Source organism: Pelmatolapia mariae, linkage group LG3_W, assembly GCF_036321145.2.
Source record: "Pelmatolapia mariae isolate MD_Pm_ZW linkage group LG3_W, Pm_UMD_F_2, whole genome shotgun sequence".
In the NCBI taxonomy this organism is placed as follows: Eukaryota; Metazoa; Chordata; class Actinopteri; order Cichliformes; family Cichlidae; genus Pelmatolapia; species Pelmatolapia mariae.
Window position 1 is genome coordinate 93,389,122 of NC_086229.1, and position 24,358 is coordinate 93,413,479.

The window sequence follows — 24,358 nt, forward strand, 5'->3', positions numbered from 1 at the left end:
GATGCTGGACTCTACATTGTGTCTGACAGTGGAGCTGTTCTCAGAGCAGTTCACTCTGCAGCACTGACAGTCATCTGCACTTCTTCTCATTCCTCTGTCAGTCACTGCTGGATGTAAGCTCTCCTCTCCACTCCACCTCTCAGTAACATGGCCCAGTCAGAGCGTCTCTACGCACAAGCTGCTGCTGCTTCAACCTCTCTGGATCATCAGGACACAGCTCCTCCTCTCTCAGCACACACACCGTCCTGTTTAATATCAGCTCCACCTGCAGAGAGAAGAAGAAAGAGCAGAGGAGATAAACGAGTGTTTCCAGAGACTCTTCATCAGCTGTCAGTCAGTGATGCAGCACATCCAGTATAAAGAGCAGCAGGGACTTCAGTGCTGGGACTGTACTAGGACTCAGTGTTGGTTCACTTTTTCTAATCTTTACTTTTGGATTTTTATTGAAGTTGATGAAAATGTTCCAGGATCCAGGAAACACTGGATCTTTGTTTCATACTGACTGTGTTTAGTACAATAGTGCTGACAGCACCACCCACTCACTCCATCACTCTACTGACCTCAGAGTCTCCAGTCTGTAGTCTGGACTCTGCTTAAGATCAGACAGCTGCTTCACATCTGGATCCTGCAGGTTGTTGTAGCTCAGGTCCAGCTCTCTCAGATGGGAGGGGTTGGACTTCAGCGCTGCTGCCAGATAATCACAGCTGATCTTTGACAAACCACAGCTCCACAATCTGTATATAGAATTAAATGTGTAAATTTATTAGACAGAGTGTGAGCTTGAAATCATTCAGTGTTTCATAATCTGTTCAGAGCTGAAGAAGGTTCAGAATGTAGAAGTTTAGAAAATGGAAACTCCAAACAGCTGAAGCCAACAGGAAGAAGCTTCAAACGAACACAACAAGAGAAAAAAAAAAACAACTGAATTTTCAATTTTCACTGTGTGAAAAAAAAACAAAAAAAAAACAAAAAAAACACGGAACAAGAAACATCAGAGTCCAAAATAAAATAAACTCCCAGTTCAGGAGGCCAACAGTGGGACTGTGGTGGAGGCTCTAAACTAAAACTACACAAAAAAGCTGAAGGTTGAAGCTGAAACTATAAAGCTGCGAGTGAAAGAGCTCCAGCGTCTGTCACGTTACAGGAAACTTTCTTATTTCCACACTGATGAAAGCATTGTGCTTTTATTTCATGCTGCTTTTATTGAGTCACACTGTGAAACTGTGTTGAGCCAAAGCTGAACCAGCATCCCTGTACAGCAGACACTCACAGCGCTTGGCTGCTTCCATTGAACCATCTGCACAGAAGTTCAGTTTCCTCTTCTGGGCCCAAAGTGCAGAACAACAAGGTTTCAAACAGCTTCGTTCCAGCAGCATCAGCCACAGAAATGCAGAGAGAATTCTTTGGATCTCTTGGTTGTGTTGTATGATGCTGTGTTTGCATATCTGGTGTCTGTGTTGCTTTGGAAAATGTGCACATGAGGATGGATCACTCATCTACTGCAGCTCCAGATAGACAAGCTGGACCTGAACCTGGCAGCTTCACTTAGAAGACACTTGTGACGAGAACGTGTGAGAAGTTTTGTGCAGACAAGTGTGGATTTAGAGCCTGGGACGAGCTCACCACAGTCTTTGTGGAGATCAACATTCTGCATACTGCCTGTGAGAAGCTGGAGACATTTCTCCTCCAAATCCACTGAGCAGCTGCTCAGTCTTAGCTTCATGTGCACATGCTAGCATTAAGTCTCAGTAACACTCTGCTGTGGACACGGTCACGGACAGCTGGACGCGTGATGGCCGAGTAGTCCTTCCTGTTAAACTTCTTTGAGGTGAGCTTGAAGCTGCTGCTTGGGGCGCATGCACAACTGGTTATTGTACTGGAAATGTTCTGCAGATGAGTCCACTCGCTCACAACAAAGCTCACTGTGGACGCTGCTGTGCGCGCTCCAATGCTGATTGATTGCAAAGTGGGGGGGAACAGGGAAGAGAGCGACAGCAGCGTTCAGCACAAATATGGAGGTTAAAAGAAAAAGAGCATGAGAAGCTTGCTTTTCTTCTATTATTATGTTTAGCTTCTGCTTCACAGATATTCTCTGAGATATTCTCTGAAATGTTTCCCTACTGTTGGAAAAACTGTCAAAGTTTCTTAATAAAGGAGATCTCCTGTGGTCCATCTGTGCACACACAATACTACCAAACTCATCTCATACTGAACACACACACTTTGTAGGAATCATCAGTACTTTGACTGTTTCTCAGGTTAGCTTCAGGTTAGCCATTTAGCATTTCTCCAGTCTGAGTCACAGAGTGTCACGTGACATCACAGAAGCTGATTGGTCAGCTGCAGTGATGGTGGTGGAGCAGCATTAATGATGATGCTGTAGAACAAAAGGAACACGGGGATATCAGACTGTTAGTGGGTTTAGTCATTCCTGCTGCTCTGTTTGTCCTTCTTATTGAAGTGACCTGCTGAGAGCTCACACCGTTCTCTGTAGCAATGATGTCAGTCTGACTCGTCACATGTTTGGAGGAATGTTAGATGTTTGCTCTTCTGGAATCTCTCAGTATAAAATTTGGAATATGCAAAGGAATGGAGACACGCTTAAGTCTATATGAACCTGTTTCTGTAGCTGCCACCATCATTCTACATGTTTGTACATCGGCTTATGAAATCCTGTCTGCTGTTCAAGTCTTTATTTATTACTGCCTAAGCCCTGCCCACACAGACACAGCTCCTCTCTGGAGCTAAACTTCTGCCTCATCTCTGCTTTTTTTCTTCATCCTCCATCTCTCTTTTCTCTTCCTCAGTGTTCTGAAGCCACTGACCTTCTCACAGCCGTTAACACACCCATACCTGACCAGCTAGCATTACCCAGCATGCTGTGCAGTAGTGTCAGTTTGTAAATGTGCAATAATTCCTGCTGCAAACTGTTTCTGTTTCACAGATTGCTGTGTGCCGTGACCTTTGACCAGCTAAAGAGAGTCAGCTGTGCATTATTCATTGTTGTCTGATACTTAGAACTGTGAGGAAGAACACTACACAGTTAATCAGGGTCCCCTCTCTCTGAATTAGGAAAAGTCGGCAAGCCGCTCAGCACCCCGCGGGCCACATGCTAAGTATCACTTTTTAAAATGTGAACATTGTTCTGCTGCAGTCAATGGACTAAACCAGAGAAGAAGAAAACAGACTTTACCATGAAGATCCTCAGTGTGGATCAGTATAATATCAGCCTGATGTCTGCAGTTTAGTGTCAGCACAACTTTCACATAACACAACTAAAACATGCTGACTGACCTCAGAGTTTCAAGTCCACATCCTGGACTCTCCAGAAAACCACACAGATGCTTCACTCCTGAATCCTGCAGGTTGTTATTGTTACTCAGGTCCAGCTCTCTCAGATGGGAGGGGTTGGACTTCAGTGCTGCTGCCAGATAATCACAGCTGATCTTTGACAAACCACAGTCCTTCAATCTGTATAAAGAATGAAAGATGTAAGTTTATTAGACAAAGTGTGAGCTTGAAATCATTCAGTGTTTCACCATCTGTTCAGAGCTGAAGAAGGTTCAGAATGTAGAAGTTTAGAAAATGGAAACTCCAAACAGCTGAAGCCAACAGGAAGCAGCTTCAAACAAACACAACAAGAGAAAAAAAAAAAGTGAATTTTTCACATTAAAGTCGTACATTTAGCATAAAAACATGAAAAACACTTAAAAAATTTGTGAACCACAGAGCTTCATTATTAAAGCTGAAGTTGGAAAAAATGGACATATTTGAAGTCCAACAACACTTTTTTCCAGTCACTGTCAGGGTCCTGGGTCTCCTGACCCAGCGTTTTCAGTTCTTTGTGATTTTTGTATTATTGTACTTGTGTGATTTATTCTATGATTTCTAGTTTTGATCCCTTGCCCTTCTCTGTGTCCCCTCTGTTCTGTGTAAGTCTGTGTCTGCATGTTTGAGTTTCCGTCTGTGTCTTTTGGTTCGTACAGTCCTCTGCCTTACTGGTTATGTCTCTGTTTTTCTTAGTTGCTGTCTCCACCGTGTCAAGTTCGCGTCTCTGTGTCATACTTCGTGTTTTACTTTGAAGGTCCGTGTCTTACGTGACTGTGTTCAGTTTACGCTTCCTTGTCTCGTCAGTTCTGATTTCCCCCAGCTGTGCTCTCCTTCTGTGTCTCATTCCCCTCGTTACTTCCCAGTGTATTTAAACCCTGTGTTTCTCTGAGTCAGTGTCGCGTCGTACCCTCAACAAGCTGTGTGTTTTGCCTCCGTGTTTCCAGTGTTTTGTCTCCAGCTCCAGTTTAGTATTTCTGTTCCAGTGTTTTAGTCCTCCAGGGTTTTTGTTTGTCTTTTGGTGAATTTAGTTAGTATGAGGTTTTTCCCAGCAATAAAGCTGCGCTTTAAGTTGTACTTCCGTGTCTGAGTCCTGCATTTTGGATCCACCACTCCTGCTTGCCTGCCTGCCACACAGCCAACCATGACAGTCACATTTTTAAAGCAGACAAACTACAAGCTCATTTTCCTCCAAACCATGAACATGTCTTTTAGACCCCATTCCTACAAAACTGCTCAAAGAAGTCCTGCCATTAATGAACGCTTCAATCTTAAATTTGATCAACCTATCTCTAATAATCGGCTATGTACCACAGCCCTTCAAGTTGGCAGTAGTTAAACCTTTACTCAAAAAGCCATCTCTAGACCCAGCAGTCTTAGCTAATTATAGGCCAATCTCCAGCCTTCTCTTCATATCAAAAATCCTTGAAAGAGTAGTTGTCAAACAGCTAACAGATCATCTGCAGAGGAATGGCTTATTTGAAGAGTTTCAGTCAGGTTTCAGAGCTCATCACAGCACAGAAAAAGCTTTAGTGAAGGTTAAAAAGGATCTTCTTATGGCCTCTGATGCCTTCACAAAGTTTTGTGCACATGAGGATGGCCTTCACAAACCAACTTTTTTCTAAATAGTGGTTACTCACCTTGGCTACCTGGGCAGAAGAAACGCCGGAGAAAAAGGGGAAAAAGAGCTGGGTGTCTGGTCAGGCTGAGAAACAGACAACATTGCACCCCGCTTCCCAGCATTCTTCTAGCAAACGTCCAGTCTTTGGAAAACAAGTTGGACGAACTAAGGGCCAGGATAACTTTTCAAAGGGACATTTAGAACTGCAACGACTTTGTTTTCATAGAGACATGGCTGGACTCTTCCATCCCTGACATGGCCATTGTCCCTGAGGAACTCTCCATTCACCACCGGGACAGAACAAAGGACTCTGGTAAATGTAGGGGACGTGGCGTGTGGGTAATGACCAACAAACGGTGGTGTACTGATGTACAGACAGTTTTGTCGGGATGCTCGCCTGATCTTGAACACCTTATGATCAGATGCAGACCCTTTTATCTGCCCAGGGAGTTTACAGCAGTATTCTGTACCACAGTTTATATTTCCCCCCATGCTGAAACCACACGGGCACTGGATGAACTGTTTGCTATTATTGACTGGCAGGAAACGTTACACCCGGAGGCTGCTTTTATCGTGGCTGGTGACTTCAATAAAGCCAACATGAAGAAAGTTCTGCCGAAGTTTTACCAGCACGTAAACTATCCAATGCGTGGTGAGAACATCTTAGACCATGTTTACACTTCGTACGCGCAAGCCTACAAAGCCCGCCCCCGACCGACGTTCAGCAAATCAGATCACTCCTCGGTTCTGCTGCTGCCAGCCTATAGACAGAAGCTGAAACGTGACCAGCCCATGACGCGTTCAGTTCTATGCTGGACCGACCAATCAGACAGCGCCCTGCGTCACTGCTTCAGCATCACAGACTGGGAAGTCTTCTGGACTGCCACTGACAACAATGTCAACAATGATGCTGAGTATGTCACAGACTTTATTCACAAATGCATCAATGATGTCGTACCGCGGGCTATTGTACAAACCTACCCCAACCAGAAGCTGTGAGTTAACAGAGAGGTCCGCGCAGCGCTCAGAGCGTGGACTGCAGCCTTTAAATCCGGATACCCAGATGAATACAAAACATTCCGGTATGCGCCCAGAAAAGCAATAAAGAAAGCCAAGGGAAAGTACAAAGAAAAGGTGGAACTCTGCAACTCCAACACCAAGAACGTGGAGTGGTCTGAAAACCATCACAGACTACAAAGGAAACAGCGGCAGAGTGAGGAAGGTAACTGCTTCTCTACCTGATGAGCTCAACAACTTCTATGCAGGCTTTGATAAACATAATACTCAGGAGCTTTTGCTGGAAGAGGACAGCTGCCCTCTTCAGATATCTCAGGCAGTCGTGTGTAAATACTTCAGGAAAGTAAACACTCGGAAAGCTCCTGGACTAGACAACATTCCAGGTCGTGTTTTCAAAGCATGTGCCCACGAGCTGGTAGATGTCTTCACAGACATTTTTAACCTTTCCCTGCTCCAGTCTGCTGTCCCAAAATGTTTTAAGAGGACCACCATCATCCCTGTCCCTAAGAAAACTAATGTGAGCTGCCTAACTGACTATCCCCCAGTAGCACTCACCTCCATTGCCATGAAGTGCTTTGAGCGCATAGTCAAAGCTCACATCACATCCTTACTCCCTGCTTCACTTGATCTGCTCCAGTTTGCCTACAGGCCTAACAGATCTACAGATGACGCAATAGCAGTTGCACTTCACACTGCCCTCGCTCACCTGGACCAGAAAAACACATATGTGCGGATGCTGTTCATAGACTGCAGCTCAGCTTTCAACACCATCATACCATCTAGACTCGTCATGAAACTCTGCGACCTGAACATCAACTCCTCCCTGTGCAGCTGGATCCTGGACTTCCTGGCAGACAGACCTCAGGTGGTTTGGATCGACAGCATCACCTCATCCACGCTCACATTCAACACAGGTGTCCCCCAGGGATGTGTGCTCAGCTCCCTGCTGTGCACCCTGTTCACCCACGACTGTACAGCAACAGACAGCTTCAACACCATCATCGGCTGCATTTCTGATGGAGATGAGAAGGCATACAGGGCAGAGGTGAGAGCCCTGCCATCATGGTGCCACGACAACAACCTGCTGCTTAACGTCAGCAAAACCAAGGAGCTCATCGTGGATTACAGGAGACTGCAGAGAGGAGGCCACACCCCCATCCACATCACAGGAGCAGAGGTGGAGAGAGTCAGCTGCTTCAGATTCCTGGGCATCAATCAGTGAGGATCTGAGTTGGTCACACCATGTTGGTGTGATCACAAAAGCAGCAAGACAGCGGCTCTTCTTCCTGTGGCACCTGAGAAGATTCAGCATGAACCCCAGAATACTTCTATCGATGCACCATTGAGAGTATTCTGACTGGCTGCATCACCACCTGGTACGGCAGCTTTCTGGACTCTGGACTACCACCTCCACTGCCCTCTGGACCCAGTGGAGGTGGTGAGTGACAGGAGAATGGCGGCTAAGCTGTCATCCCTGTTGGACAACATCTCCCACCCCATACAAGAGACTCTGACAGCACTGAGCAGCTGCTTCAGTGGCAGGCTGCGGCACCCACGATGTGGGACGGAGAGATTTTGCAGGTCTTTCCTCACCACTGCTGTCAGACTCCACAACAAAGACTTTTGCAGCTGATCAAACCCACACATGTGCAATAAGACTGCTATATGTGCAATTCTCTTTCTGACAAAGTTGTACGTCTGTATTTTCTTACTCAGTTGTATATAGCATTTGTCTTCTATTTTATTCTATTGTATATATTATTCTATTTTATTCTATTGTATATAGTATTTTATTTTATTTTATTGCATTCCAGTGTTTTCTAATTTCTGCTACATAACTTTGCACTTTTGCTGTAACGAAACAAATTTCCCACTTGTGGGACTAATAAAGGTCATCTTATCTTATCTTAAAGCTCTGCAGAGGGTTGTGAGATCAGCACAGCACATCACCAGGACTGAACTGCCAGCCATGCAGGATCTCTACAAACAGCGCTGTGTGAGGAAGACACAGCGGATCCTCTCTGATCCATCATTATTATCGGGATGTCTGTGCATATTCCCTGCTGACTCGGCCTCAGGATGGCTAGAGGCAAGAATCAAGCGCACCCCAATGAGCACATCAGTGGTCATGTGCGCAGCACGCAGAGGGAGAGTGAGAGACAAAAGTAGCAACGGCAGAGCATGGCAGCTGTAACGCAGTTTTGTGTGATTGCGTGTGCGTTAATGAACCTACAACCATGCTTATAGTCACATATACTGCCTCTGCTAAAACTAAAAGTGCATATCTGGCTGCATCACATTTGGATTAAACATGGCAAGCTCTGATGTAACCAATTCTTCTGTGGAGCTTAATTAAAGACAGTGAACTAAACTCCTGGACTGGTGCAGTCTTTCTGACCGAAGAATTAGGCCAGACTTGTATACCTAGCACTTCCAGTATATTCTACAATGTCCTAAAAACTCCCTGAAAAGCCTTCAGTTAATCCAAAATGCTGCAGCAAGAGTACTGACAGGGCCCCTTATATGGGCAGGGATAGCTCAGTAGGTAGAGTGGTCGCCCCATGATGGGAAGGTCGGGGGTTTGAATCCACTGAACGGCTACCCTGAGGTACCCCTGAGCAAGGTACCATCCCTACACACTGCTCCCCAGTGCGCCTCCTTAGTGGCTGCCCACTGCTTCACTGAGTGAATGGGTCAAATGCAGAGAGAGTAATTTCCCCACGGGGATCAAAAAAGTATACATTATTATTATTAGAAAGAGAGAGCACATTTCTCCTGTTTTGGCTTCCCTTCATTGGCTTCCTGTTAAATCCAGAATTCAAAATCCTGCTCCTCACATACAAGGTCTTAAATAATCAGGCCCCATCTTATCTTAATGACCTTGTAGTACCATATCACCCTATTAGAGCACTTCGCTCTCACACTGCAGGCTTACTTGTTGTTCCTAGAGTATTTAAAAGTAGAATGGGAGGCAGAGCCTTCAGTTTTCAGGCCCCTCTTCTGTGGAACCAGCTTCCAGTTTGGATTCAGGAGACAGACACTATCTCTACTTTCAAGATTAGGCTTAAAACTTAGGGCTGGACCAGGTGACCCTGAATCCTCCCTTAGTTATGCTGCAATAGACGTAGGCTGCTGGGGGATTCCCATGATGCAATGAGTTTTTCCTTTCCAGTCACCTTTCTCACTCACTATGTGTTAATAGACCTCTCTGCATTGAATCATATCTGTTATTAATCTCTGTCTCTCTTCCACAGCATGTCTTTATCCTGTCTTCCTTCTTTCACCCCAACCGGTCGCAGCAGATGGCCCCGCCCCTCCCTGAGCCTGTTTCTGCCGGAGGTTTCTTCCTGTTAAAAGGGAGTTTTTCAGACTGTGAAGTTTGCTGACGACACAGTGGTGTTGGGCGCCATCTCCAACAATGATGAGGCGGCCTACATGGATGAAGTGAAGAATATGGCATCATGGCGCCAGGACAACCATCTCCAGCTGAACGTTGGCAAGACCAAGAAGCTGGTGGTGGACTTCAGAAGGAGTCAGCAAAGAGACTACAAGCCCATTATTATCAATGGAGCTCCAGTGGAAAGGGTGCAGTCCTTCAAGTATCTCGGTGTCCACATCTCCTCAGACCTGACATGGTCTGCCCACATTCAGGTCCAGACCAAAAAGGCTAGGCAGCGCCTGTATCACCTACGACAACTGAGGAAGTTCAGGGTCTCTCCAGAGATCCTCAGGATTTTCTATACAGGCGCTGTGGAGAGCATCCTCACAAAGAACATCACATCGTGGTTTGGGAACAGCTGTGTTAAGGACCAAAAAGCTCTTTAGAGAGTGATCTGTACAGCAGAACGCTGCTGCAGGATTGCTCTGCCCCCGCTTCAGGACACCTACACCAGGAGATGCCGGACTAGAGCAACGCAGATACTGAAGGACCCGTCCCATCCTGGCAACAAACTGTTCCAAGTTCTGCAATCCGGTAGAAGGTCCCGCATCATCCGGGCCAGGACAGAGAGACTCAAGAGGAGCTTCTATCCCCAAGCCATCCGGGCCCTAACCCCCCCCCCCCCCCCCCCCCCCCACACACACACACACACACACACCCGCCCTCTCACATCATCCATAAGTGACTGAGACGGGACTCTCTTCCAGACACTCTAAACCCACCGGCACAATGTACATTTCAAATTCCTTTAATTTTAAATATGCTCATATCGTCTATTCTGTAAAGTAGTCAGATTGTCTATTTTTATTTAATTCACTTTATGTACAGAATTCACCTGCTTGCTGCATACATGCTACTAATGCACATTCAGCTAATGTATATATTATATATAATGTCCCCCTCCCTTTTTTTTTTTGCACAAGTCGAGGGGCGTGTCAGGTTACATTTCACCGTGTGTTATACCTGTATAACTATGCATGTGACGAATGAAGAACCTTGAACCTTATTTACTGTGTCACACGCTGATCAGTGATCAATCATTGTTTGATTAGAATCAATCACACTGATGGAAACGTGTGTGTCACAGGTGGATTTTGGAAATGATGTCAATATCTGAGTGAAGATGAGGCTGAAATCAGGTTACAGATGAATCATTTGATTTCAAATCAAATGTAAAGTTAGGATTCATCTGATCAAAGTTCAAGCTGCTCAGTGATGAGCATGGACATAATAATAAATGATGGATTTTGTATAAACTTTATTGAGTCTGTAATGATGACAGAGTGACCCACACCAATTCAAACTCTTCTTCCCTCCTGTTTTTATATCACGCTCAGCACTGACGCGTCTTCGTGTGCAATGTGGTCACACCGGCATCTAATCCATCCAAGTTACATGGTTTATTAAAATAATCAAATTACAGCATTTACATATATGTTAGACTACTTTTAATTAACTGCTTTAGCCCACTTACTATGAAAATTAAAAAAAAAATCTTGTTCATGACCTGTGTAGTATGTTAACACTATTGGAAGTAAAAATAACTTGAACTCCAATTTTGAAAACACAACTCTGACTTGTATTATGAGTCTGTGGTCTGGGAGTGAGTCCAGTAACTCTCTGTCTGCAAAATACAGTATATAATGACCAATGTTGGGCTATTAATTATATAGTTACTTCTTCAAAAAAGTTACTGAGTTACGCAAACAAAGTTTTTGCAGCTGTTTACCTAAAAATGCAGCCAAGGCGGTTTTTTTTGGTTTTTTTTTAACTATTTCAGAACAATCAGCTGTTCTGCATCAAATTTGATGCCACACAAATTATTTGTGCCACTCCAAAAAATAATCTCTGTCCACTATGAGATAAAGGAGAACAACAGCCTGATACCTGCCTGACAACAGGAGATGTATCACTCCTGTAACACCTGTAACATTCAGCAGTCGCCTCATTGTTCTGACACACACAACAAAACTATTGACTACACTACACACTAACTACACAAGATTTGCGCTAAACGTCGCAAATCTCTCACATCTCAAAACACCGCCGTCACTCCTAAAACTTCCTCCCGTTTCTTAACAACTAAATGCCATGTTTTGATTGGTCGACACGGTACATTTTTCGAACAATGGGAAAGGGTGGGGGTTTTTTGGTTTTGTCTTTGCTCACAGGCGGAGAGTGCGTGATTGGCTGCACTATGGGACAAGGTGGCATCGTTCTAATCCCATACTGGAGCAGCCAGTCACTTACTGACTAACACTGCAAAACAGAATTTTTAACATATTTACTTTAATTTCAATTCAGGTTAGAACTTTTTTTTTGTGCACAACGCAGATTTTTTCTACGCAGAGACCGTGCCAGCAGTGAGCAATTGCACACGCGCGCAGCTTAGAGGGAACATTGGTCTTCATATTGCTGCTCCTCTGGATTCACACCGAGCCTCTGCTCTTTATTTACCTGTTGCCATGGTGAATCATAGTACCGGGCTCCATAACTCAGACTGAGCATGCTCAGAGCTGATTGACCTGACTCTGATCAGCTGATCTGGAACAGGAAGCTGCTTCCTGGAATAAACCTTACTATCTAATATGAGCTGATTCTTATTACTAATACCTTATTCTCCTCACAGAGCACTGCGCTCTCAGGCTGCAGGCTTACTTGTGCTTCCTGGGATATTAAAAATAGAAGTTTAAATTTGTTTCTAATAAAAAAGCTTTGAAAATAAATGCTTATGTGTTTAACTGTTGCGGTGAGCTCACTGTAACAGAGGAGGAAATAATCTGAGCCAATTTCAGGTTACAGATGAACCTGCACAATAAACGTTTCACATTATAACGTGATATACTTCTATTTTTCTTTTGCCTGGGTGGCAGCTCTATGCTTCCGTACTCGGATGAGTCTGCAAAAGTTCTACAAGTTGTGCCTCCATCCCTTGTGTCCAGATCCTACTCTGCATTTCTGTGTTTGCGCGTGTGCAGTGTGAGAGGCTGCGTTGACACCCACACGAGGGGCGACCGGATTTCAAACAGGTTTGATTTTCTTGCGACCATATGATTGATGATCGGGAGCTGGTCATGAGGTGTTAATCGCTTCTTGTTACCCCATGTATACTACATGATGCACGACACACGATTAAGGCGAAACTCGGGCCATTCCCCAAAACGGTTGTGCGACTGAAAAATCGTCTCAAAATGGGCCAAAAAGCGCACAGTATATGCCCAGCTTTACGAGGCTAGCTTCATCTGTCTCCCTCCCCTGTGGATGGAAGGGGCTACATTGCAGCTCCAGTCATGGCTCATGGCTCATCACTGTCTTTCTCATCTTTCCCCTGAGTAACAGCCAAACACTGCGAGGAGGATCTATTGCCTAGCACTGCTTAGCCTTGCACGCGTTCTTATTTTGAACTTAATCTGGAATTTATTGCCAATTGTTTGTGTGGGATATGTATGACAAGATTTTGTTTTTCAACAAGAGTTAGTAAAAAACATCTCGTGTGATCAAATTTTCATGCTAAATAATAATAATAATAAATATCTACAGCTTGGCAGTGTATACAGCACTATAATGACCCGACCTAATTCCTTTGAAAACCATACATCTTTCCACAGGTCTCAACTTCATCAGACATCACCTAGACACAGAGCTGGATAAGGCCAGCACAAACAGCAGCCTAACTGACGAAAATGATGGATCCATGGGGTCAGGAAAGCCAGAAGCAGGGGAGATGGAGAGGTACCTTTCATGTCCATTCACTGGAGGTGTGGATCTATTGCATGGCGTTCCTCAAATCAAGAAGCTGTCGATTAAAATCAGTACAGCTCTTCCTGCATCTGGAGCTTGTGAAGGCCTTCTCAGTCATGCAGGACTCCTGTTCACTGCTGAACAGTTACAGCTTCACAGAAAGAACCTTGAGAGCAAACTGCTGCTGAAGCTTAACCATCACTTCACTGAGTGAAGAAATGGCACATTTTTGCTAAATATGCAGAAATAGATGCACATCCATACAATTTATGGTAAACTGAGCTGCCTTGTATGTACATATGTTGAAGCTGCCTTGTTCTAATGTTTTCTGAGGCTGCTGTGCCATTTGGAGCAAAAATGAATATAAAGTATCCAGCATATCTTGTCACTGGAAATAGTTTGCACTGTTTATATATTTATATAATTTACTGTAGATATTGGTTAAAACGGCTTTATGTTGTGAAAAATTGAATTCTATTGTATATATATATACACATATACATATATATATATATATACATACATACACATATATATACATATATATATACACACATATATATACACATATATATATATATATATATATATATATATATATAGAGAGAGAGAGAGAGAGAGAGAGAAAATATATATAGAATATATTCTACTCTAAAATACTAAAATTTGTATATTTATTTAATTTCTGTTTGTCTAATAGCATTTATTTAAAAAATAAATCGGACATTACAACCAGTCACTCACTACTTCAGTAGTCTTTTCACCAACTACTTTTTTACTCTTACTTGAGTAACTTTTTTAACAACTATTTTTCCCTTTTACTTGAGTAATAATATTTTGAAGTAATGCTACTCTTTCTTGACTACAATTTTTGTATGCTCGACCCACCTCTGGTGTTCATGGTGTAACTAAATGACAACCTCTGATTGGCCAACACGTTGAACACAGCACACACAGAGGCATACTCTGTCTAAACCCTTAGAACAAAAGCTGTCCACATGTTTCTGAGACCCCAAATACTTCTTACAGTTATTGCTGTGATCACTGCCTTCACACTGTTACAGTCAAAGCTGGAAATCATTCACAAGTAAACTTCATATTTACCAACACTCAGTGTGATGTCATCAGTAAATGCCTCAGCCTCCAGCTCACATCAACGCATCTGACTACCTGACTAGCAAGCATTACCCAGCATGCCGTGCAGCAGTGTCAGTTTGTAAATGTGCAATAGTTCCTGCTCCAAACTGTTTCTGTTTCACAGATTGCTGTGTGCTGTGACCTTTGACCAGCTAAAGAGAGTCAGCTGTGCATTATTCATTGTTGTGTCTGATAATTTAAACTGTGAGGAAGAACACTACACAGTTAATCAGGGTCCCCTCTCTCTGAATTAGGAAAAGTCGGCAGGCTGCTCAGCACCACGTGGAGGGCCGCGTGTCACACGCTAAGTATCACTTTTTAAAATGTGAACATGTTCTGCTACAGTCAATGGACTAAACCAGAGAAGAAGAAAACAGACTTTACCATGAAGATCCTCAGTGTGGATCAGTATAATATCAGCCTGATGTCTGCAGTTTAGTGTCAGCACAACTTTCACATCATATTCATCTCAGCACAACTAAAACATGCTGACTGACCTCAGAGTTTCAAGTTTACATCCTGGACTCTCCAGGAAACCACACAGCTGCTTCACTCCTGAATCCTGCAGGTTGTTCAGGATCAGGCCCAGATATCTCAGATGGGAGTGGTTGGACTTCAGTGCTGCTGCCAGATAATCACAGCTGATCTTTGACAAACCACAGTCCTTCAATCTGCATAAAGAATGAAAGATGTAAGTTTATTAGACAAAGTGTGTGCTTCAAATCACTCAGTGTTTCATAATCTGTTCAGAGCTGAAGAAGATTGAGAATGTAGAAGTTTAGAAAATGGAAACTCCAAACAGCAGAAGCCAACAGGAAGCAGCTTCAAACAAACACAACAAGATAAAAAAAACTGAATTTTTCACATTAAAGTCGTATATTTAGCATAAAAACATGAGAAACACTTGAAAAAGTTGTGTTTTTCATTCAAGGAACCACATAGCTCCACTTTTAAATGTGAAGTGTGAAAGAAATGGACCTTTTTGAAGTCCAACACCTTTTTCCAGTCACTAAGAAAGTTTCAAACATCAAAGATCTGAAATATAGAAAAACAACAACACCTGCAGTCAGTGAACTCACCTCAGAGTCTCCAGTCGACACTTTGGACTCTCTAGTCCAGCACACAGAAGCTTCATTGCTGAAACCTGCAGGTCGTTCACACTTATGTCCAGCTCTGTCAGATGGGAGGGGTTGGACTTCAGAGCTGAGGCCACAACATCACAGTGAGTCTCTGAGAGTTCACACTGAGTCAGTCTGTGATTAGAGAAATATAAAATGTGTTATTATGAAAGTAGAAAATCTGCATTATAAACACAGACTGAATGTATATGAAGACAAAAAAAAAAAGTAACGTCATAATCTGATGAACATCTGCTCTTCACATCTGTGCTTCAGCTCCTCTTACTGTGTTTGACATGACACAACGACTCAGTCTCTCTCAGACCTGCAGACTTTTAATGAGAATCTTTGTTTGGCTTTAATCTGCAGATGAATGAGGGAAGATGGCGTCACATTTAAGCCTCCATAATGTTCACAGTCTGTCAGTGAGATCTGATCCAGAGTCAGCGTGAAGACACACATTTGGACTGTTTCCTGTTTTTAATGTCTTGATGCATGCTCAATCATCCAGGTAAGTAAATCCCCAAAAGTTGATTCAGTTCATCTGGACGTAGCGTTTTCAGTGGAAGAAACGTTTCATCATCATCCAAGTGACTTCTTCAATCTCAGCTGACTGCAGGTTTCAATCTTATAAACAGTACATTTGCATAATGACTGAAACCAGCCCACTGAAGGAACAATGGGCTGGGAGGCCAGTTCCTTAATCTTAATTATGCAAATTCTCATGACCATTGATCAACAACCACTGATCAACAACCACTGATCAAAGACCACTGATCAATGCCCATGAGTACCATTCACAGAGAGTTGGGGAATGGCTGCAATCACAGCATTGTAAGATGGTGACAGATGTACCCTTAGGCCCCCTCCTCAATTCAGAGATGGTCTTTCCCTTTTCACGTAAATGGCCTCCTTGACTCCGCGCTCAAACCAGCGTTCCTCCCTGTCCAGGATGTGTACATCCTCATCATTTGAAAGAGTGTCCACTGGCCTGTAGGTGTAAATAGACTGCAGAGTCCTGGCCTGACAAGGTGGCTCTTCTGTGTTGTGCCATCCTCTAGCCCGAGGTTGTTGGTTTCCCCGATGTATAAATCCTGCCAATCCTCCTGGCACTTAACAGTGTATACTATGTTACTCTGTTTGTGTCGGGGGACCCGATCCTTGGGGTGGACCAATTTTTGGCGCAGCGTGTTTTGGGGTTTAAAAGCCACAGAGACCCGGTGTTTAGAAAAAAATGTGTCTCAGCTGTTCCGATACTCCTGACACATATGGGATCACTACAGGTTTTCGCTTGGGCAGCGGTTGTCCTTCTCTCCTGGATCGTCTGGAGCTTTCTTTAGGTGCCTTCCCAGCTTTGACAAATGTTCAGCTGGGATAATCACATTTACTCAGGGCCTTCTTGATGTGATTTTCTTCTGCTTCCTTGGCCGCTGTGTCAGTGGGGATGGTGTTCGCTCTGTGTTGTAGCGTCCTGATGACACCCAGTTTGTGCTTCAGTGGATGATGAGAGTCAAACCTTAAATACTGATCCGTATGCGTAGGTTTACGGTACACGTCAGCTTTTACAGTCAGGTCCATAAATATTGGGACATCGACACAATTCTAACATTTTTGGCTCTATACACAACCACAATGGATTCCAAATGAAACGAACAAGATGTGCTTTAACTGCAGACTGCCAGCTTTTATTTGAGGGTATTTACATCCAAATCAGGTGAACAGTATAGGAATTATGACAGTTTGTATATGTGCCTCCCACTTCTTAAGGGACCAAAAGTAATGGGACAATTGGCTTCTCAGCTGTTCCATGGCCAGGTGTGTGTTATTCCCTCATTACCCCAATTACAATGAACAAATAAAAGGTCCAGAGTTCATTTCAAGTGTGCTGTTTGCTTTTTGAACCTGTTGCTGTCAACTGCCAGGATGAGATCCAAAGAGCTGTCACTACCAGTGAAGCAAGCCATCATTAGGCTGAAAAAACAAAACAAACCCATCAGAGAGATTGCAAAAACATCAGGCGTGGCCAAAACAACTGTTTAGAACATTCCCAAAAAGAAGGAACGCACTGGTGAGCTCAGCAACACCAAAAGACTAGGAAGACCACAGAACACAACTGTGGTGGATGACCAAAGAATCCTTTCCCTGGTGAAGAAAACACCCTTCACAACAGTTGGCCAGATCAAGAACACTCTCTAGGAGGTAGGTGTATGTGCGTCAGAGTCAACAATCAAGAGAAGACTCCGCCAGTGTGAATACAGAGGGTTCACCACAAGATGTAAACCTTTGGTGAGCCCCAAAAACAGGCAGGCCAGATTAGAGTTTGCCAAACGACATCTGAAAAAGCCATCGCAGTTCTGGAACAACATCCTATGGACAGATGAGACCAACATCAACTTGTACCAGAGTGATGGGAAGAGAAGAGTATGGAGAAGGAAAGGAACTGCTCATGATCCTAAGCATACCACCTCATCAGTGAAGCATTGTGGTGGAAGTGTCATGGCGTGGGCATGTATGGCTGCCAGTGGAACTGGTTCTCTTGTATTTATTGATGATGTGACTGCTGACAAAAGCAGCACAATGAATTCTGAAGTGTTTCGGGCAATATTATCTGCTCATATTCAGACAAATGCTTCAAAACTCATTGGACGGCGCTTCACAGTGCAGGTGGACAACAACCCAAAGCATACTACAAAAGCAACCAAAGAGTTTTTGAAGGGAAAGAAGTGGACTGTTTTGCAATGGCCAAGTCAATCACCTGACCTGAATCCGATTGAGCATGTATTTCACTTGCTGAAGACAAAACTGAAGGGAAAATGCCCCAAGAACAAGCAGGAACTGAAGACTGCTGCAGTAGAGGCCTGGCAGAGCATCACCAGGGATGAAACCCGGCGTCTGGTGATGTCTATGTGTTCCAGACTTCAGGCTGTGATTGACTGTAAAGGATTTGCAACCAAGTATTAAAAAATGAATGTTTGATTTATGGTTCTTATTCTGTCCCATTACTTTTGGTCCCTCAAGAAGTGGGAGGCACATTTGCAAACTGTTGTAATTCCTACACCGTTCACCTGATTTGGATGTAAATACCCTCAAATAAAAGCTGACACTCTGCAGTTAAAGCATGTCTTGTTCGTTTCATTTGGAATCCATTGTGGTGGTGTATAGAGCCAAAAATGTTAGAATTGTGTCGATGTCCCAATATTTATGGACCTGACTGTAGATGTCCCCCATTACAGATGGAAGTCTCACAGTCTAAGAAGGCTAATGTTAAGTCTAATTGTTGAATGTTGTCATTGTGTTTCTTAAATTTGTAAAGTCTGAGTTCAACCTATAGGATCAAGACATTCCTTTGTCTCTGACCACCTCTCCAGCCACTCTGTGCTGGGGGAGGTTTTATTGTAGACACATCCCTTGTGAAGATTCTGTTTGTTGTTTGGTAAGCTTCCTGCCCTTTGTATGGCTTCACTGTGTTGTGCATGGTGAACCAATACAGGAATTGAGCCATATATTGGGTGTGGGGGAGATTACCATTTTATGACCAAGAATGTTGTTAGAAACAGTTGGAAGTCACGCACACAGAGAGACACATTCTCACACACTCATTCAAACACACACACACACACACACACACACACACACACACACACACACACACACACACACACACACATACGTTCTTGCACGTGCATACAGGTGCTTACACATACACACACATAGTGCCTTGTCTTAGAACCATTGGGGGGTCTTACGAGGGGAGGTGCTTGTGCTGTGATGTGTATTGTAACAGTTTGTCAATAAAAAGGTGACGAGGACAGCTGCTCTTTGAAGGATTTGGGTTTGGAGACAGGTGAGGAGCATGAGCTCCAAGAGCTGGTTCTGACCAAAGCTTCCCTCGTTAGTGAGTTAAATAACCGGTTGAAGATGTTCTGTCTTGTTTTCCGTTCTTCATGAGGAATAAGTCTCTAAACTAGCGGGGCTTGTGGAAACACAGACCCAACAGCTAACTTGCCACTTTTCATATCCTCCCTGGTGAATTTGATGTGTCGGTCGACCGAGTTAATGTGATCCGTGAATTGTGGTACGTCCTGAGATTTGATTTTCACACAGGCGTCATCCACATACCTCAACCAATGACTTGGAGGTGTTCCAGGGTAGGACAACAGAGCCCTCTTTACCATTTCTTCCATGTATAAATTGGCCACGATGGGTGAAACTGGGGAACCCATCGCACACCCATGTTTCTGCCTGTAGTACTGACCCTTGTATGTGAAACAGGTGGAATGAAGACACAGTTCCAAAAGCAAACACACTTGGTCGATGCTGAGAGTGGTCCTGTTGCTGAGGTTGGTGTCATCCTGTAATCTCTTACGAACTACATCCAACGCTTCTGTGAGTGGGATGCAAGTAATAATAATAATAATAATAACTTTATTTATAAAGCGCTTTCAAACAAAGTGCTGTACAACTAAAGGGATAAATAAAATAAAAGCGATACATAGCAATACAGGTAAAAGACACAATACAAGTTAAAAACAATAAAAATTTAAAAACTAAAAGCAATAGAATTAAGACATGTAAGATAAGGTGAACAAATGTGTCTTCAACTTAGTTTTAAAAACCTCCACAGAGCATGCCTGCCGAATATCTTGAGGGAGGTTGTTCCACAGAAACGGGGCACGAAAAGAAAAAGCATGCTCTCCAATTGTCTTTTTTCTGGCTCTAGGAACCTTTAGAAGGTCAGAGTCCTGAGATCGTAGAGCACGAGATGGCACATAATGGTGTAAAAGGTCGGAGAGGTATGTAGGTGCCAATCCATTTAAAGCCTTGTAGGTAAGCAGCAGGACCTTAAAATCTGCTCGAACCTGACAAGGTAGCCAATGCAGAGATCTCAGTACAGGGGTAATGTGCTCAAATTTCCCAGTTCTTGTTAAAATGCGAGCAGCTGGATTTTGCACCATCTGTAGACCTCTAAAACTTTTCTTTGGTAGACCAGAAAGAAGAGCATTGCAATAATCAATGCGGGAAGACACAAATGCATGGACAAGAACCTCTGCAGTGTCGCTTGATAAAACTTGTCTGATTCTGGCTATGTTCCTCAAATGATAAAAGGTGGTCTTTGTTATCTCTTTTACATGAGATTCAAAGGACAGCACCATGTCGAACCACACACCCAAGTTTTTACCTTGTTCCTGCAATTTATGGCACTGTCATCAATTTTCAAGATGAAATTTTGGGACAAGTGCTGAAATTTGTGTGGCCCAATGACCATCAACTCTGTCTTATCAGTATTTAGGAGCAAGAAATTATCCAATAACCAGCCCTTAATTGCAGATAAACAACATTCTAGTTTAGAGACTTCAGCACAATTTCCAATGGTTAAAGGAACATAAAGCTGCAGGTCATCAGCGTAACAATGAAAGGTTACATTAAAAGAACGTAAAAGAACACCAAGAGGCAGCAGGTACATAGAAAACAGCAGTGGTCCAAGTACGGAGCCCTGAGGGACCCCATGCCTCACTGCACAAATCTCGGAGAGATCATTTTTAAAACTAACAGTCTGAGACCTCCCAAACAGGTAAGATCTCAGCCACGATAAAACATTTCCTGTAATTCCAATAAAATGTTCAAGCCTATCCCATAAAATGCAGTGATCCACAGTGTCAAACGCAGCACTTAGATCCAGCAGTAATAAAACTGAAGTGCGATCATTGTCTGCATTTACCAGCAGATCATTTACCACTTTGACTAAAGCTGTTTCTGTGGAGTGATTTGGTCTAAAAGCAGACTGAAATGGTTCAAACAGATTGCTTGTTGACAAATGCTCAGTGAGCTGCTTAAAAACCACTTTTTCAAAGATTTTAGATAAAAAAGACAGATGTGAGATGGGTCTATAGTTTGCAACCATGTCAACATCCAGTCCAGGCTTTTTCAAGATCGGCACTACCACAGCTGATTTAAAACATTCAGGAAAGACTCCAGTCGTCAATGAAGTATTTAAAAGAAACAGAATGTAGGGTCCTAATACTGACCACAGTTCCTTTATAGCCCAGGCTGGGAGGGGATCCAAAGAACAGGTTGTACATCGAGCTGCTTTTACAACCTTAGTTAATCCAGACAGGGAAATAACCTTGAAGTCACGGAACAGTTTATCAGCACCAACAGGCAAAGCAGCCGAGTAGTCTAATGAACAGCTTGAGGAGGGAGTAATCTGATTTCTAAGTGTTTCAGCCCTGTCTCTGAAGAACGTAAGAAAGTCATGAGCTATCAAATTAGAACAGCAGAGAGTTGACTTACTCTCTGTAAGTTGCGACACTGTGTTGAAAAGGAGTTTTGAGTTATGTTTATGGCTCATGATGAGATTTGAGAAATAATTTGCTTTCGCTGTCGACATCGCTGATTGAAGAGAAGACAATGAGTCCTTCCAAGCCTGGAGATGTCATGATCCTGAGTCCATGACTCAGTGATTTTGTGTTTGTGTATTTATTGTTATTATTTTCATTATTATTTGTGGGCTGTTTTGGGATGGTTTGTGTTTTGGGATTTAGATACTGGGTTTCTGGGTTTGTGCTCCCTCTGTTGGTCCCTGGTGTTAGTGTTCCCCTGTCTCGTCAGGTTAATCAGGTCCAGCTGTGTCTCCCACCTGTGTGTGATTTCCCAGTGTCCCTCTGTGTATTTATAGTGTGTGTTTACCTCTGTTCCTCGTCGCGTCGTCTGTGTTCATCCTCTGTGTCACCCTGCGTGCTCTCCCTGCTGTCCTCCCTCCATGTTCAGGTTTGCTGCTCTTTGGTTTAGTTTCTCCCAGTTTAGTTCATCCTTAGTTCTGTTTTGCCATCTCCACTTTACGTTGGTATTCTTAATAAATCACCCTCACATCTGAATAAGTACTGCATTTGAGTCCTCCTTTCCTCACATCACACGGCCGCTGCCCCGAGCCGTGACAGTAGAAATACTTCTAGTCTGGAAGATCTCCAGTGATGCTCTGCTTTTCTACATTTTTTTCTCAAGTTCAAGAGCTCCTCATTTAACCAAGGCATAGGGTTCCTTTTTTGACATTTCAACTTCCTTACGGGAGCAACAGAGTCCAGTAGTTCAAGAAGTGTATTATTAAGATTCGCAGTCAAGGTGTCCACACATAACTCCTGGGTAAAAATAGGGTCCAACACATCAGGTAGATGTAATTTAACTCCAAGCAATGTTTTGGGGCTAATATAACGAGATGATCTGAGGGGCAAGTTTCCCCTCTCAGAAGCTGGAGATTTAGGGATTAAAATATCAAATAAAATTGCCGAGTGGTCTAGAATAGGCAAAACACAATTTTCAGTCATTGATACATTCAGCCCGTAGCCCAAGACAAGGTCTAGAGTGTGGCCCTTGCGTGTTGGCCCAGACACAAATTGTGTGAAGTTTAAGGAATCAATTACATTTAAGAAATCTTTGACCAGGGGTTTATCCTCACAACACAGATGAATATTGAAGTCCCCCACTATAAGAATCCTTTCATAGTGAGTGATAAAACATGTCAAGAAGTCTGAAAATTCCGAAATAAACAAGTCATTATATTTAGGTGGACGATAGATGACTATAATTAGAACCACGGGACAGCCTAAAGTCAAAAGTTGGGACTCAAATGAGGTAAAAACACCAGGACTTTGTATCTGTTTGCATTTAAAACAGTCTTTGATGATAGAGGCTACCCCGCCTCCCCTCCCAGACAACCTGGGGGAGCTGAAGAAGCTGGCATCGGTGGGGCAAAGTTCCAGCAAGGGTGCCACTTCACCAGCGCGCAGCCATGTCTCAGCTAGGAGCATGACATCCAGCTTATGAGTACCAAAGAAGTCCTGAAGAACATGAGTTTTATTTGATACAGATCTTACGTTTAAGAGAGCTAATTTAACTCTCTGTCCATCCGTGGTAGCAGGCAGTATTTGTAGGTTGTTCATATTTGCTCCACCTCCCCTCGTATCCCGTCGGCATGGCGACCAATAAAGCAGTCTCGGGTGAGCGTGCTCCGATGACGTCGGGTAAACAGGAAGAAGGTAACGCTTTTTGAGGCCAAAATAAAGACCTAAACAGCCAGGGTCACCGATGGTAAGGACCCGCCGCATCCAATTTCTGACCCGAACACGCTTCCCAGAGCGCGTGCCGCGCATTCGTCCACTTCTCCAGCGCTTCCGTTTCGAAGGATTCCAGGGGGGATCACGGCGATGCAGTTCTCCCGGTACCGACGCCAGAGGCGGCGGGAGTCCTCCACATCGCTCACTAACGCTGGGGAGCTTCAGTAGTGAGTCACAGATATTAAGCAGCGTCTGTCGCTCATATACCAACAGGGAGTGGGTTTTTAAAACTAGCAGGGACACCACTAAGAACATAAAACATAAACATTGCAGAACCGAGAGACGGCGTGCCATGACATCCAGCGCCATCTTCATAAAGGTGGCAAGCTTCATGTGTAGATTGCATGGCTCCCCAGCCCCCAGCATCCAACATCAGCATGGAGGAGAGGAAGGCACTCATATCACTTAGTAATAACAACAACATTGTCATCCTTCTGGCAGACAAGGGTAGGTGCACAGTTTTGCTAAACCAGAAAGACTATCATGATACAATTTTGTCACTACTCAGTGACGAAAATACTTATGACCCCCTGAAACGAGACCCAGGAAGCCAGGAAGTGAAGAGAGATGTAACGTCGTACGAAACCATGGTTTCATCTGCCTCCATAATGACATCTCTCTTATTTTTTAAATTCTTTATTTCTAAACTATTACTTCACTAAGCTGATTACAGGCATTAATCAACACAATTTACAAGGGAAAAAAGAAAGAATAAACAAAAAGGGAAAGAAAAAAAAAAAGAAAAAAAAAACAAACAGAAAAAAAAAGGCACTGAGCAGTCGGGAGTGACCAGTTAGCTAGGTTGGTAATTTCAAACTTTGAAAAGAAAATTCGGCTTATGGGTATT

The 24,358-nt window shown here is 43.5% G+C and overlaps 1 protein-coding gene across 1 annotated transcript in view; it reads right to left on the bottom strand.

Annotated features, from left to right (window-relative positions):
• Positions 1-255: 255 nt before the first annotated feature.
• Positions 256-24,358, bottom strand: part of LOC134624113 (protein NLRC3-like) — a 47,449-nt gene continuing 23,346 nt past the window's right edge. The window contains exons 7-11 of the mRNA XM_065470269.1: positions 15,362-15,535; positions 14,780-14,953; positions 3,295-3,471; positions 561-734; positions 256-265 (exon numbers count right to left, since the gene is read on the bottom strand). Coding sequence (XP_065326341.1) covers positions 256-265; positions 561-734; positions 3,295-3,471; positions 14,780-14,953; positions 15,362-15,535 — 709 coding nt within the window. The remainder of the gene's footprint in view (positions 266-560; positions 735-3,294; positions 3,472-14,779; positions 14,954-15,361; positions 15,536-24,358) is intronic.